This window comes from Bufo gargarizans, chromosome 2, assembly GCF_014858855.1.
Source record: "Bufo gargarizans isolate SCDJY-AF-19 chromosome 2, ASM1485885v1, whole genome shotgun sequence".
Lineage (NCBI taxonomy): Eukaryota > Metazoa > Chordata > Amphibia > Anura > Bufonidae > Bufo > Bufo gargarizans.
The window spans coordinates 213,067,507-213,085,096 of NC_058081.1; the positions used below are offsets into that span (position 1 = coordinate 213,067,507).

Here is a 17,590-nt window from a genome sequence, read left to right on the forward strand (position 1 = left end):
TCAGAAGCGAAATAGGGCGGTAACTCCCGCAGTTTAGGGGATCTTTATTTTCCTTGTGAATAACCGTGATGTGGGCTGAAAGCGATTGGGGAGGAAGGGAGTCCCCTTGGAGTAAGTAGTTACATAGGGTGTTAAACTGGGGGATTAGAATATGCTTAAAGGTTTTGTAGTAAGAGATGGTGCAACTGTCGGGGCCTGGGCTTTTCCCTGAGGGTATAGAGGAGAGGACCTTACTAATTTCAGTGTCTGTGATAGGAGATAAGAGCTGGGCTGACTGGGCCGGGGTAATGGTAGGTAGCTGGAGGGAGGAAATAAATTTATCCGTTGCTTCCCCTAGTTGTGCTGGTGACAATTTATTTGGTGTATCAAGGTTATAAAGGTCCCTATAGAAGGCACAGAAGGACTTCGCAATGTCTGGAGTGCTTTTATGCAATACGCCTTTGTCATCTTTGACTGCAGCAATAAAGGAATCAGTTTTCTGCTTCTTAACTAGAGCGGACATCAACCTATTTCCTTTGTCCCCGTGGGCATATGAACGAAATTTGGCTCTCAGTAACAGCTTGGCTGATGTGACATTCAACAGGTTTTTGAGCTTAGTGCGGGTTTCTGAGAGCTCTAAGGCGCAGCTAAGAGCCTGGGAGGTTTTATGCGATAACTTCAGTGCCTGAATCTGGGAGAGAAGCGTCGACACAGCTTGATTCCGTTGTTTTTTAATATGGGCATGTGATGAATACCACCCCTCGTGTCCGCTGACGTCAACCACGTCGAGCTCACGAGACCTGGTATGATCACGGGGTTTACCAAAACGTGAAGTTACGCCCTCCAGAGGAGCACGTAAGGTCAGGCTGGTATAGTTTACACACACACCTCCTGTCCACGCGGACACAGAGAGGCAACAAGCTGAGAGAGCCTTTTCACTGCCGCAGTGAAAACAGCACGCCCTCAGCTCGGGTAACTGCCACCAGTTTCTCGTTTGATATAAGCCCGGTCCGCTAACAGGATTATATAGGGTCAGAAACCAACCCGCGGTAGCTTATAACTAGGCCAAAACACGGACGTGGGGATTCGTGATCGAGATACAAGATAGCACAAGATTAAATTATATATTTAATCGCTATAAGAGCACACTAGATATAACACACTATACACAGACAATATATATACAGTGGTCTGAGGTTACAGATTACAGGGTATATGGTTACAATAGGATTAAGCAGTGTGAAAGTAAGTTACCAAGTATGATGAAAGTTCCTTGGCGATGTCCTGAGCTGGAGGCCACACGAGGGGCTGTGATCTCCTGCTATTTCCTGGGTCCCTCTAAACACCTGTGTAGGATGTGACCCCCCTTCAGAGAAAAGACGCCGCCTACTTGCTGGCACCAGGCTTTTAACCTGTAGCTGGCCCATCCCCTCCCTGCCTCAGGGAGGGGTCAACTCCCCCTCTTCTGGGCTGACGGTGAATGACCCACAAAACCCTTTAGGGGTCATAGCTCCAGACCAGAGGGTCACAGGGAGATGGTTCTGGGACTAATGGACCTGCCTGGGTTCCGGCTACAAGTAGAGCCCAAACCTGGTACCGGTAGGTGGCTTCTATGGGGAGATATGGGTATCTCCCTACCCCGACTGGGTACGAGTAAACAAAGACCATGGGACCGTACCTCGTGGCCACCGTGACACAAATATGTATCCGGTTTGCGCCTGCGATGGCCAGGTGATTCATAATTCCTTATGAGAGGTAGGTGCCAATATGTCTAGGAAATCTCATTGATCCAGGCAAAAGCACATACCCACAGCAGGGTTTTTTCCTGCAGATTCAGGTGGCTCCCAACTGCTGCACAGAGGTGTGAACTTCTCCTTGAAGCTTGGACCCCCTGAGGGGTGTCTTCCTGGCCAACTGACACTCAATTGGCTGGGGGGGGGGTGGAAACTTATTTTGCATGTACTCTGAGTCATGCCAAGAGGTGCATCAAATTGCAATCAGGGCTGGGGGGCTTTGAAGCAGGGAAATCCCTACCTCTGCTGCCTGTCAGCAAATGGGGGGTGTGAGGACATGGCTGACAGTAAATATTAATCCATATTCCTCACAGGGCACCTAAGGCTATTAGTTCTCCTCTCAGGAACGCTTTGTTGATTTCCCAGATAATGGAAGGGGAGGGCGCGTCAGGGCCTGAAGCATTAGATGCAAAGTCAGTTATGATAGAAGACAGTTTAGCAGCATGGGAAGGGACTGAAATAATGGTCTCATTGATACGCCAATTCCATTCCCCCTTTGGGAGGTCCTGCAGAGAGATACTCAAGAATACAGGGGCATGGTCAGACAGGGTGATGTCCCCTATGTGGGATCCGATAGCCCTATTAGCAAAGGATTTAAATAGGAATAGATAGTCTAGTCTATGATAAGACAATTTAGCAGCTGAGTAAAAGGAAAAGTCCTTACCGGTGGGGTTTGTGGTACGCCAAATATCTAAAACTCCCAACCTCTGTAAGGCAAGTTTAAGACGTCGTAAGCGAACATGTGTAATGGCAGATTTCCCATTTGAAGAATCCAATGCAGGTTCAAGGGTAGCATTAAAGTCACCTCCTAAGATAACCATTCCCTCCTTGAAGGAGGACAATAAGCCAAGGGTCTGAACGAGCCAAGCAACCTGCCCTCTGTTGGGACCATATACAGTTGCCAGGGTAACAGGAGTGTCAGCGATAGTGCCCTTAACAAACAGATAACGACCCTCAGGGTCTGCAGAGACGGCAGAATGCTTGAAGGGGAGCTGCTTGTGGATCGCTATGCTGACACCCATGCTAGCCGAACTATAAGTGCTGTGGAACCATTGGGAAAACCTTTTGGGAGGCAATTTAGGGATCTTACCCTCACGGAAGTGTGTTTCCTGGAAGAATGCTATAGACACTTTATCCCTCTGTAAAAGGGCTAGGATTTGGGACCGCTTGCAAGGCTCGTTCATTCCCCGGGCATTAAAGGATGATATCACAATAGACGACATTCTGGAATAGAAAGCAGACAATCAGCATCTGAAAATGCAATATATGACATCTGATTGTGAAGGAGGGGGAGGGAAGACACACGGGGGAAGGAGGGGGGGTGAACAGGTAAGGTATTTAACCATAGTGCAAATACATCATGCAAAGGAAGCTCTACTGAGCACCTGACTGTAGGACGACCCTTTCTCATCACGGCTACCAGCCGGGGTCTGTCAGGTGGGGGGTCCCGCAGAGCTATAGACGGCCATTGACTGGCCATCAAACAAAGAAAAGGGATGACCCGTGGGTAACGCCGGGTTAACCCCTGCAAATTAGAAAAGGAGCAGGGAGTAGGCAAGGTCCAGAACTTCAAGTGAACCAGAAGAAAGTCTGGAAACGGATGAACCTCAGCTGAACGCTGGAACATTATTCTCCACAACAGGTGGACGGGACTGGCCTGGAATCAGCCCTGATATCTTCAGGGAACAGGGAGGCTTCAGATCTTCTGACCATAAGGCCCTAAGTCCCAGGTAATTCAGTTGGAGCTAGAAACAAAACGAGGAATTTCTTTAGCAATTCCTATGCTCAGGTTGGAGGACGGTCAGACTTCTCTGCCCTAGCTTTGGGCGACTTTTTGGTGTAGACAGGGCGCCATTCAGCCGCCTGGGGTGGCGGGAGGAGTGGATCTTCCATGTCTGCGGGCATCCATGAGGGAATCTCGATCAGGGATAACCCCAGCTGGGCCCAGCTAGCTTTTAGATCCCTCGGTGAGCGGATGGAGATCTGACACCCGTTTTTTAGGACCACGATCCCAAACGGATATAACCACCGAAAAGGGGTAGCTGCTGCTTTAAGGGCATCCAGGAGCGGCCTAAGGATGCACCGTTTAGCTAATGTGGACGGGGCCAGGTCCTGAAAGAACATGACCGGCGTACCTTCATACTGCAGCTGCTCCTTCTCTCTGCCGGCTCTCATGAGTGCTGCGGTGTCGAGGTAACTGAGGAGGCCGCAGATTATATCTCGTGGAGGGTCGGTGTTCTTGGGTTTAGGCCTAAGCGCTCGGTGGATCCTTTCAATAACAATCCGATCCGCTCTTTCAGGCCCCAAAAGATCTGCAAATATCTCGTGCGCCACTTTGTCAAGCACTTCACTAGCGAACGATTCTGGGAGCCCGCGAATCCTCAGATTCCTCCTGCGGCTGCGGTTCTCCTGGTCCTCAATCCTCAGGAGCGCTTCGTTAAGCAGGTCAGTATGGGAGCTGATCGCATTATATGCTTTCTCTTCTCTCTGGAGAGCCGCCTCCTGCGTGCTCTCCAGGTCCGACACCCGGTGTCCAATGTTCCGGAGGTCTTCTTTAATTTCAGACAAGTCCCTCTTAATAGGGGCTAATGCCGAATTCAGCACCTCTAGGAGTGCCGCTTTGGTGAATGAGCCCTTCTGTTTCCTCGATTTGCAAGTCGAGGCATCTGAGACACTGCCGCCATCTGTGTCTTCCTCCATGTCGGATGTTAGGCCCGGAGCAGGCGCCATCTTAGGGTTCTCAGCCGACCGAAGTTTCGGCTGTTTTTTCAAGAATTGATCCATGTCAGGTTGTCTGGATCGAACAGGAGTCGAATCCGCCTGATCCTTAGATCGTTCCTTGCCCACTTTGCCCATCAGAGCGGTGCTGTATGCAGATTATAGGGGTTAAATCGCCGGCAAGGTTGAGGAGCTCAGCAACACACAGCCATTCAGCTAGGCAGCCAGGCTCCGCCCCACAATAGGTCAATTTCTAATGACACATTTCTTTTAACACATAATGCTGTACAGTGATCCCTCAAGATACAATGGCCTCAGGATACAATATTGTCAACATACGAGGTCTTTTCTGACCCATCGTAAGTTGAAACTAGACTCAACATGCAAAGTCTGAGACTCAGATCCAACCAATCAAGGTCACTTCTCTGGTAAAATAACTGTATTAGTTGCTAGTTATCAGCTATTCCTGACTGTTATATGTAAAGACTTGATTTATCTGTCTTAGTTATCTGCTTATTTGTCTTAAATCTTCATTTTCTCTTATCTTCGATGACATTTTGGGGCTTTGGAACCTGTTACTAAACTTACAATGGTTTCAACATACAATGGTCATTCTGGAACCAATTAATATTGTAATTTGAGGGACCACTGTACATGTATGGCATTATGCGCAGGGAATTGTATGAAGCAGGCTGCTGCACTGAGCCTGTTCCATACGTGTCGGCTGTGTAATACAGCAGGCACCTGGCCACAATGGCCAGGATTGGAGATGGTGCTCTGATCGGCTACATACGTATAACTAATAAAAAGGGGGTCAGAATATGGACATGAAAAGAAAAAAATATGTTATTTCAATTTTTATTAATTTTTTTAAATGTGGTAATTGCCATAATCGTACTGAACTGACGAATAAAGAGCACAAGTAAGTTTTAGCGCATAGTGAATGCCGTAAAAACAAAACCCAGAAAACTGTGGTGGAATAGAATTTTGCTTTCCAATTGTACAACATTTCACTTTTTTTTTTTTGCTTCCCACTACATCCTATGCAATATTATATGGTGCTACTAGAAAGCACATGTCCTTAAAAAAAACAAGTCCCATACGTCTATGTGAGCAGAAAAATAAAAAAAAGTTCTGGCTCCAATAAGGCAGGGAGTAAAAAACAAAAGGGGTTAAAATCATACATTAACTCTTAAGTTAATATTAGAGACAGATTACAGTTCAAACACACTGTAGGGCTCTTAGCACACCATTTTGTTTTTTACCTCTTTTCCAATAGGTCCTGGGACTCCTGGTGGTCCAGCGTTGCCATTCTTGCCCCTTTTTCCGCGTTCTCCCTGTAAAAAGTTCATATTTTAATGACCACTATTCCTAAAGACCCATAATATGTTGGCAGTGGACTTTGTGGCTGTACAACAGATTTGGAAGAAAAGGAAATATGTTAAGATTGCTGAGAATGATGGAAGAACATAATAATGTTACATGACCTGTTACATGGAGTCTATACAGCTGTATAGGTGATGCTATCATCAGCCAGCCTTTTGGCTGTCCTGCCAACAATATCTCAAGAAGCTGCAGACACTCATTCTCACTGGTGTCTTATTATGTTGCATCTGATACTGTAAGTTGGTGTGGTAAGATGCTTTTACTAGGGGGTACAATAGTAGGAAATGCCATATTCTTGCATATAGTAATTAGAGATGAGCGAATCGAAGTTAATGAAGTGGAATTTGATCCGAATTTCAGGAAAATTTCACCGAATCCGAATTTCCTCACGCTTCGTGGTAACAAACCGCATTTTTTCCTAAAATGACTGCTGCACGTGTGAGGACATGGAGCAATAAACTCTGGGAACGCAGGATCACCCATAATGCCATGCATGCAGCCAATCAGCAGCCAGCCAGCCCTGTGATGTCACAGCCCTATAAATAGCCTCAGCCATCTTGGATTCTGCCATTTTCCAGTGTACTTAGTGCAGGGAGAGACGTCAGCAGGCGCTAGGGACAGTGCTAGGAAAGACTTCATTATGCTAAAAAAAGATTTACAAGTTCAGGGAAAGATTATTCAAGGTTTAAGGAAAGGATAGGGAGGAATCATTCCACAGCATTTATGTAGAACAGGGTTCAGTAAGGGAGGTTACAGCCTGGGTAAGGGCTCTTTCACACCTGCGTTCTTTTCTTCCGGCATAGAGTTCCGTCGTCGGGGCTCTATGCCGGAAGAATACTGATCAGTTTTATCCTAATGCATTCTGAATGGAGTGAAATCCGTTCAGGATGTCTTCCGTTCCGGAACGGAACATTTTTTGGCCGGAGAAAATACCGCAGCATGCTGCGCTTTTTGCTCCGGCCAAAAATCCTGAAGACTTGCCGCAAGGCCGGATCCGGAATTAATGCCCATTGAAAGGCATTGATCCGGATCCGGCCTTAAGCTAAACGTTGTTTCGGCGCATTGCCGGATCCGACGTTTAGCTTTTTCTCAATGGTTACCATGGCTGCCGGGAAGCAGCCATGGTAAAGTGTAACGGGGAGCAGCATACTTACCGTCCGCGCGGCTCCCGGGGCGCTCCAGAGTGACGTCAGGGCGCCCCACGCACATGGATGACGTGATCGCATGGCACGTCATCCATGCGCATGGGGCGCTCTGACGTCACTCTGGAGCGCCCCGGGAGCCGCGCTGACTGTAAGTATACCGCTCCCCCGCTCCCCGCTCCTACTATGGCTACCAGGACTTTAATAGCGTCCTGGGTGCCATAGTAACACTGAAAGCATTTTGAAGATGGATCCGTCTTCAAATGCTTTCAGTACACTTGCGTTTTGTTTTTTTTACACCTGCCTCAGCTACTATTCTGATACTGCCACCCGCCTGATGCCACACATCTGATGCCAACTGCTCCTTCTTTCACCCACCATCTTCAGCTGGTACTTATATTACCACCCACCTCCCCACTCTGTCACCGGGTCACTCTGTGGTCTCCTGATGTTGCTGCTACCACCCCACTAGGTCACCTTGCCACTCTGTGGTATCCTGATTCTGCTGTCATCTCCACACTATGTCACCTTGCCACTCTATGGTCTCCTGATGCTGCTGCTGCCACCTCCACACTGTCATTGTGCCACTCTGTGGTTTCCTCATGCTGCTTTCACCTCACCAGTCACCACTATGTTATAGGGCCACTCTGTGGACTTATCATGCAGTTCCCACCCTCCCCACTTCATGACTGGGCCACTATTTTGTCTTTCGGCCTGGCTGACATAACCCTTCTTCTGATCTGTCAGAAGGAAGGAAAAATAAGACGCACAACAGATCCTGTCTGTGTAGCAGCTGTAAGGCCTGCATGGTCCCATCAGAATTGGCTTGTGATTTGGTAGCCAAAAGCAGGAGTGGGTACAAAACACAGAAGACATGCAAATATTCCATTCACATGTCATCTCTGTTTTGGATCCACTCCTGTTTTATTGGGCATTAGCAATACTAATGGTTTACTGACCAAATGCTGGCCGAGTGAAGGTGTCAACACAAACTTACTGCTGACACCCTCTCCACTCTGTTGGGGGGCTCTACTTGTTTAAGCTTTTAATAGAACAGGTTCTGTAGACATCTATGTGGAATCAGCTGACAATGGTGTAAAAGGAGTGCGCTTCTTCTTGGTGCTAACATCGACCTGTAAGGCTGAGTTCATACTTGAGTTATTTGATCAGTTTTGGCCCTGTGACTGCCCAAATAAGTGAAGGTTGCAGTGATTTTAAGAGCGACGTCTGTCATCTGCATGTCATACAGACTCACAGTATTATTTTACTACCACAGCAGACTCTCACCACTATAAAGGTTCTCTTCAGCCAGGAAATAGCCGTTTTATTACTCTATTCGTCTCGAATAAATTGGGATCAAACCGAATTTTTTCGAAAAATTTGGAGAACCGGCCGAATCAAAAAAATCACTCATCTCTAATCTCAAAAGCTGCCATGGTATCTTTCTGTACTACCATTCTCCCATATTTTCTAATCTATTACCTGTCCACAGCATGTATTAAATAAGTTGCATTCATACTTTTCACCAGAAGATTCTTTGTGAGCAGCTTTTACACTACTGAATGTGCCAGATTTACTACTCAAACTGAGACAGAATTCTGGTGTACATGATATGTGCCACATTTACTGCTGATAAGGGCATGGCTTAGGGTAAAAGGGTATGGCTTAGTGAAAAGGGACATGAATATTCTCTCAAACTAAGCCAAGTAATAAGTGGTGTAAAGTTAGGGTGTACACACATGTGTTTCCGCCAGAAAATCCATCAACATCAAGATTTTCCACATGTTATCCTATGGGGCTGAAAATTGTCTATGCCTGCTGTGGCGAAACCAACCTCGCCAGTGGCGCTGGAGAAGCCTGGATGCCAGCCTCTTGCCCCAGGATTATGGGCCCTCTCATCAGCCCATGCTAAACTTAAACCCCATGGCGATTTGACTGTGTTTGTGGCATCTGAGCGCTGTTCGGATATATTGAGCGCTCAGATCCAAGCCATCTGGGGATAAGTTGAATGTGGGGGTTCTGTTCAGTTTGATAGGAGTTATGTATTTTTGTGTAGTTTTGCTGTTGTGAATAGAGGTATTTTCTGTACCTAGTTGGCTTACCACACCCCGTTAAGCCAATTATCTCACACAGCCTTAGGGCTGTTTCACACGAGCGGATGCCGTGCGTGACATCTGCTGCGTGATCGACAGCCATGACCCGATGCGGACAGCAGAAGCACGGAGCATTAACATGATTGATAATGCTCCGTGCCTCTCTGTGATCTCTTTACTACGAAATCACAGCGAGATAAAGTTGTCACTGTGATTTCGTAGTAAAGATATCACAGAGAGGCACGGAGCATTATCAATCATGTTAATGCTCCGTGCTTCTGCTGTCCGCATCGGGTCTTGGCTGTCATTCACACAGCGGATGTCACGCACGGCATCCGCTCGTGTGAAACAGCCCTAACTCTGTAAAAACTGGTTTTGGGCAGAAAAGCCATGCTTCCTTTGGTCACATAGATATGTTAAATGTCTATGTTTTATGCAATAGCTGCACAGTTAAATATTTTTATGTCTTTTTATTGTCTTTTGCTACCATGTAGCTAATGAAGTTTTGCCTCTGCCCTTGGAGATAAATTTGATTACTTCCCAATTGTCTCCAGGACAGAAGACATTGTGTAAAACTGTGTATTCTCCTGCCTGTGATAATTACATTAACCCATTCTGTAGGGTATCACAGGCAGAGGGGAGGATTTTGTGTGGGAGTGTCTGAGTGTATTGTATGTGTTTACTGGTTGTTTTACAAAACCCTGTGGGTGGTACTAATGTGTATATAAGAACAATAAACCCACAGCTCTGGCTGTCCACTGCTTGACCCTCAACACAGAGCCTCATCTCGTTCTTGGGGGGATTCACTGTATGCTGTTCGAGACTGATTGCTAGGAGTGTAAGCCGCTTGGGTGCGTTTCCTATTCATCTGCTAGCAGCTATTCGTGAGGTTCCGTTCGGGAGTTTGGAGTGCTATGCTGTATGCCGTTCAGGAGTTTGGTGTTCTGCAAGTATCTGTGCCTCTAACTCTGGAAGGGGAAGATCCCCTAAACGGCTTTAACCCCTTTTATGCCCGGGTTGCCGTTACACCTGCGGTGTGTTCTGCTGCAGAACTTACAGCATTTGTAGAATAAATAATGTTGTGTTACGGATTCCTTGTATGAGAAGCTGCCCATTCAAATCAATGGGAAATTTATTCTGCATTGGAAAACACTATGTCAAAATCTGTGTGGAAAAAACGGAGTGGCTTTTGGCGTAGAAAATGGCTTAAATCTACCCCAGCAAGGGAGCTGATGTAGATTTAAGTCTGTTGCACAGCCTGCTGGAGGAAGCGCCAAAATTATGTAGAGCCCTGAGCCTCCACATAACTTTGGTGCTTACTCGAGCACTACAGAGACACTTAAGACTGGCGTGGAAAATGCTGGTTGTAATAAATGACCCGCATTGCATCTAAACAATAGACAAGATTAGTAAATCTCCAACGGTGTATGTATTGTTGTATGGCCTATTAATGGCGAGTTGGCTGCCAAATCATCAACATATTAGATTTGCTTATAGCCATTGTTTTTACTGGTTATTCTGTAATAAGATATTTTAATAACAGAAATAACAAACGTGGTAATTAATATTTAAAGACCATCTGTCAGAATGACCCACCCTAGTAAACTATGGCAATACACAGACTGGACTCTTGCTGGAGCATGCATGAGATTTCAGGGCCAGGCATCCGAACAGTGTGGGAAGGAGAGTGGTGACAGGGAGAGAAAGAAGCGAAGTTGCAGTTCGACCTCTGATTTCTGCATCAGAGATGACATTACAACCCTACCAGGCAGTATGCATGGTTTACTATGGTTGATTATGCTGACAGATGCTTCTTAAGGAGGGAAATGAAATACTTACCGATGGGCCAGGAGGACCGGGCAGTCCTATTTCTCCTCTTTCACCCACGGATCCTGAAATACCTGGGTTTCCTAGGATGCCTTGGATTCCTTGTACTCCTGGGAGTCCCTGCTCCCCTGGCTCACCCTAAGGTAGATAATACATTGTATTTATTTGCAAGAACCAAAAAATACTAGAGGTAAATAAAGGCTACAGTAAGGATACAGCCACAAATGTGAGTTTTTTTTATACAGCTTTTCAAGCCAAACCCAAAAGTGGATTGAAAAAGAGGTGAAGTAGTGTCTGTCCTTAAAGGGGTTGTCCCACAAAAAATATTCTACAGTTTTCAAACCAGCACCTGGATCTAAATAAACACTTTTGTAATTACATGTAATTATAAATTTTGTATAGCCACTGAGGTGTTCAATAAAATATATATGTATAGCACTACCTACTCCTTGTTCTTTTTCCTTTGTCCTGCTCAATAAGATGGCTGCACTACAGCAGAAAAGATACTCTCCTTGAGCTGCCAGTGTTATGCAAGCAAGTGTGGACCCACTGCGCCACTGACTGGCTATACTCTAGAGGGGCATGACTAAGCAACTACCTGGTCTTCACTAGAGCCTCTAATGATGAGGATAGGCTTGGGCCATTTGTGTTGTTGCCAGGTGCCACTCCAGAGCAGTCACCGAGTCAGTGGCAGCTGACCAGGGGGTCAAGGATATCAGTGCAAGCACGGAGGGGAAGTACATGGTCAGGAAGTCCAAAGCCAAGCAGGCATCCAGCAAAGTCCATAAACGAAGTCCATGGTCAGAGGCAGACGGCAAACAAGCAAAATCCAATAAATCCAAAAGCAGGGTCCAATATACAGAAAAGCAGAACTCCAAAAACACCTTCACACACAGAACTAGACAAGCTAGTGACCATGAGTTGCTCAGGCTTCTTCCTGGGGTAGGAAGAGCCTTTAAATACTTCCTGTTATCCAGCCATAGGCTGGGCAGATAGAGGGCGTGTACAGATACAAGATTTAAGGTACCTACGGCCCATGCTTCTCAGCACGGCACATGGCAGCAGGAGGGAAAAAGGGAGCCCGGCGCCCATGCCCGTGGGTAGGGGCAGCGGCACAGATCGCTGGGCTAACAGACAGCTTAATATAAATCTATCAGAGCAATGAATGAGGATATTTCTGGATCCATGTGAGGTACAGGGCTGGTTTTAGCTTTGTTAGAAAGATATTGTGAGGTACTATATGATGTCTGATTTTGAGTTTTTCATATTACTCATGGGATAACTTCTTTAAAAGTGCATCAAATAACCTGCACGTGACCTCTTTCATAGTGCTGAGAGGGGTTTAGTTTAATTTGCTATTCTTTCCCCACAAAACCCTATCTCCCAGTTGTAGAGTGAATCTATTAACAGGCAGGCCCTTCAGGGTGTTCCAGGTCTCATAATATTCCTTGGCTTGTCATATTGATTTAAGTAAATTCAGCCATTTTATTTATAACCTATTGTTATTGATAGGTTTGGGCTGTGGGTCCCTATCAGGTATTCCTGTGAGTCTGTGTCTCCAGATGCACCATTGTTGTCCTGCATCTGGCCTACGACCCTTTATGGATCTAGTGAAGGATGACATATTAAGACCAAGAAACCATGAACAAATAAAAATCTTTTATAGAAGTGCCCTCAAACATTACAAAAGCCTTTGTGTCGCAGAGGCACGACCAGTGCACACCATTTCTTTGGTATACAATCTTTTGAGAGATGCTGCTTACAAGGATTATGTGCCGTCCTATATTGCCAAGTGGAAAGGAGGGAGACATAGTGGCCTTGTGAAGGGATGTGTCCCAGGATCTTCCAGCTTCTTCATAAGTCCTCAATTTCTATCTATTTCTCACTGGTATTGGCATCCATTGCTACTAAAAAAGACATTCCCTTCTGTTGATCCTACGTGATGTAGGTGTGGTCATAATCTGGGAACTATGAGCTTGTTTGGTCATCCAAACCTTCTGGAAAAAGGTGATTCTTTTATATAATACTGTTTATTCCATTTACATGGCTCAATAACCGGCTTTAAGAGAGACCTATTGAGATATTTGTTATAGGCTGCAAAGCAGGCTATTCCCAGACACTGGAAATCCTCAATTCCTTAAAGGAGCTTGGGAATTTATTGACTGACTTCATATTATCATGCATATAAAACAACTTTTGGCGCACTCAGATGACCTGAATGATATGCATGCACTTGTATTTAAGAGATTCTAGGGTCATCTGGGTGTTCACAGGAGCTAGGATGTCTTTTAGATGTGTGTATGCAGGGGTGTAGGTTTGAGCATGGAGACTCATCTCTTTTACCTCCTCCCTGTTTTCTGACTAAGTGTTTATGCTTTGTCCTTGTGGTTATGTTGTTCCTTTCTATTTCCACATACATGGAGAGATCGTTGCTGTTCGTGACACATTATTAGTGACTTATGTAAGCAGCAATATTTACATTTTTCAGACTATAAGATGCACCTGACTATAAGACACACCTCAGGTTTAGACAACAGAAAATTTTAATTTTTTTTTTTCTATTTATGAAACTTTTCCTGATGGTTCAATGAAGTGGAGGGGTTGAGGTCACCAACTTTGATGTCTAGCATAGAGGGGTTAATCGTTTTGGTTAGCACCTGTTAACTTTAGTGTGTGACCACTAAAACATCTGCTGACCCTTGAAACAAACAACTATGGTGCATGTAATCACCTCAATAAATGTACCTTTCCATGAAAAAGACTCTCCTGCTTTGCTCTCTAGTGTTCTGCCATGCTTGTTCTTTTAGAATATTTTCCTGATCCTTAATCATGACATTATATAAATACACATACACAGGTCTGCAATACACACACATACAGCCTGCTACATACACAGATGACAAACACAGCCCTGCCACATACATACCTGACATATACAGTGGGATGTGAAAGTTTGGGCAACCTTGTTAATCGTCCTGATTTTCCTGTATAAATCGTTGGTAGTTACGATAAAAAATGTCTGTTAAATATATCATATAGGAGACACACACAGTAATATTTGAGAAGTGAAATGAAGTTTATTGGATTTACAGAAAGTGTGCTATAATTGTTTAAACAAAATTAGGCAGGTGCATAAAAAAGAAATGAAATCAATATTTAGTAGATCCTCCTTTTGCAGAAATTACAGCCTCTAAACGCTTCCTGTAGGTTCCAATGAGAGTCTGGATTCTGGTTGAAGGTATTTTGGACCATTCCTCTTTACAAAATATCTTTAGTTCATTCAGGTTTGATGGCTTCCGAGCATGGACAGCTCTCTTTAAGTCACACCACAGATTTTCAATTATATTCAGGTCTGGGGACTGAGATGGCCATTCCAGAACGTTGTACTTGTTCCTCTGCATAAATGCCTTAGTGGATTTTGAGCAGTGTTTAGGGTCGTTGTCTTGTTGAAAGATCCAGACCCGGTGCAGCTTCAGCTTTGTCACTGATTCCTGGACATTGGTCTCCAGAATCTGCTGATACTGAGTGGAATCCATGCGTCCCTCAACTTTGACAAGATTCCCAGTCCCTGCACTGGCCACACAGCCCCACAGCATGATGGAACCACCACCATATTTTACTGTAGGTAGCAGGTGTTTTTCTTGGAATGCTGTGTTCTTTTTCCTCCATGCATAACGCCCCTTGTTATGGCCAAATAACTCAATTTTAGTTTCATCAGTCCACGGCACCTTATTCCAAAATGAAGCTGGTTTGTCCAAATGTGCTTTAGTCCACCTCAAGTGGCACTTTTTGTGCTGTGGGCAGAGAAAAGGCTTCCTCTGCATTAGGGTCCATTCACACGTCCGTTTTTTCTTTCCTGATCTGTTCCGTTTTTTGCGGAACAGATCAGGACCAGATCTGGACCCATTCATTTTCAATGGGTCCTGGAAAAAATCGGACAGCACAATGTGCTGTGCCGTATGTCATCCGTTTTATGCGGAATCTGTTCCTGGAAACACATAAAAAAAAAAATTATTTATTTTTTTCAATTTTTTTTCAAAGAAATCCAAACAACTTTATTTGATTATTGAAATTTGGATGACATACGGATGACATACGGAAACATTTTCAGGAACAACGGATCCGCAAAAAACGGACCGAAAATCGGGATATAGGAAAATACTGACGTGTGAATGTAGCCTTACTCTCGCATACAGCATCTCCTTGTGTAAAGTGCGCCGAATGGTTGAACCATGCACAGTGACTCCATCTGCAGCAATATGATGTTGTAGGTCTTTGGTGCTGGTCTGTGGGTTGACCCTGACTGTTCTCACCATTCGTCGCTTCTGTCTATCCGAGATTTTTCTTGGTCTGCCACTTCGAGCCTTAACTTGAACTGAGCCTGTGGTCTTCCATTTCCTCAATATGTTCCTAACTGTGGAAACAGACTGCTGAAATCTCTGAGACAGCTTTCTGTATCCTTCCCCTAAACCATGATGGTGAATAATCTTTGTCTTCAGGTCATTTGAGAGTTGTTTTGAGACCCCCAAGTTGCTACTCTTCAGAGAAAATTAAGAGGAGGGAAACTTACAATTGACTCCTTAAATGCTCTTTCTCATAATTGGATTCACCTGTGTATGTAGGTCAGGGGTCACTGAGCTTACCAAGCAAATTTGAGTTCCAATAATTAGTTCTAAAGGTTTTGGAATCAATAAAATGACAACAGTGCCCAAATTTATGCACCTGCCTGATTTTGTTTAAACAATTATAGCACACTTTCTGTAAATCCAATAAACTTAATTTCACTTCTCAAATATCACTGTGTGTGTCTCCTATATGATATATTTAACTGACATTTTTTATCGTAACAACCAACGATTTATACAGGAAAATCATGACGATTAACAAGGTTGCCCAAACTTTCGCATCCCACTGTATATACACACACACACACATACATTCCTGCAACATATACAGGGAGTGCAGAATTATGAGGCAAATGAGTATTTTGACCACATCATCCTCTTTATGCATGTTGTCTTACTCCAAGCTGTATAGGCTCGAAAGCCTACTACCAATTAAGCATATTAGGTGATGTGCATCTCTGTAATGAGAAGGGGTGTGGTCTAATGACATCAACACCCTATATCAGGTGTGCATAATTATTAGGCAACTTTCCTTTCCTTTGGCAAAATGGGTCAAAAGAAGGACTTGACAGGCTCAGAAAAGTCAAAAATAGTGAGATATCTTGCAGAGGGATGCAGCACTCTTAAAATTGCAAAGCTTCTGAAGCGTGATCATCGAACAATCAAGCGTTTCATTCAAAATAGTCAACAGGGTTGCAAGAAGCGTGTAGAAAAACCAAGGCGCAAACTAACTGCCCATGAACTGAGAAAAGTCAAGCGTGCAGCTGCCAAGATGCCACTTGCCACCAGTTTGGCCATATTTCAGAGCTGCAACATCACTGGAGTGCCCAAAAGCACAAGGTGTGCAATACTCAGAGACATGGCCAAGGTAAGAAAGGCTGAAAGACGACCACCACTGAACAAGACACACAAGCTGAAACGTCAAGACTGGGCCAAGAAATATCTCAAGACTGATTTTTCTAAGGTTTTATGGACTGATGAAATGAGAGTGAGTCTTGATGGGCCAGATGGATGGGCCCGTGGCTGGATTGGTAAAGGGCAAAGAGCTCCAGTCCGACTCAGACGCCAGCAAGGTGGAGGTGGAGTACTGGTTTGGGCTGGTATCATCAAAGATGAGCTTGTGGGGCCTTTTCGGGTTGAGGATGGAGTCAAGCTCAACTCCCAGTCCTACTGCCAGTTTCTGGAAGACACCTTCTTCAAGCAGTGGTACAGGAAGAAGTCTGCATCCTTCAAGAAAAACATGATTTTCTTGCAGGACAATGCTCCATCACACGCGTCCAAGTACTCCACAGCGTGGCTGGCAAGAAAGGGTATAAAAGAAGAAAATCTAATGACATGGCCTCCTTGTTCACCTGATCTGAACCCCATTGAGAACCTGTGGTCCATCATCAAATGTGAGATTTACAAGGAGGGAAAACAGTACACCTCTCTGAACAGTGTCTGGGAGGCTGTGGTTGCTGCTGCATGCAATGTTGATGGTGAACAGATCAAAACACTGACAGAATCCATGGATGGCAGGCTTTTGAGTGTCCTTGCAAAGAAAGGTGGCTATATTGGTCACTGATTTGTTTTTGTTTTGTTTTTGAATGTCAGAAATGTATATTTGTGAATGTTGAGATGTTATATTGGTTTCACTGGTAAAAATAAATAATTGAAATGGGTATATGTTTTTTGTTAAGTTGCCTAATAATTATGCACAGTAATAGTCACCTGCACACACAGATATCCCCCTAAAATAGCTAAAACTAAAAACAAACTAAAAACTACTTCCAAAAATATTCAGCTTTGATATTAATGAGTTTTTTGGGTGCATTGAGAACATGGTTGTTGTTCAATAATAAAATTAATCCTCAAAAATACAACTTGCCTAATAATTCTGCACTCCCTGTACAGCTAACAAGCACTGCCCAGCTACATATATAGCTATTATACCAGAGACGTGGCCTTGATTGGTTGGATCTGAGTCTGAGGATTTGTATGTTGAGTCTAGTTTCAACTTACAATGGGTCAGAAAAGACCACTGTATG

At 44.6% G+C, this 17,590-nt stretch overlaps 1 protein-coding gene across 1 annotated transcript in view; it reads right to left on the bottom strand.

The window, feature by feature from the left end:
• LOC122925784 (collagen alpha-1(VII) chain-like) overlaps positions 1 to 17,590 on the bottom strand; it is a 556,601-nt gene that overhangs the window by 316,336 nt on the left and 222,675 nt on the right. The window contains 2 exon segments of the mRNA XM_044277135.1: positions 5,756 to 5,827; positions 10,951 to 11,076. Of these exon segments, the coding sequence (XP_044133070.1) occupies positions 5,756 to 5,827; positions 10,951 to 11,076 (198 nt within the window).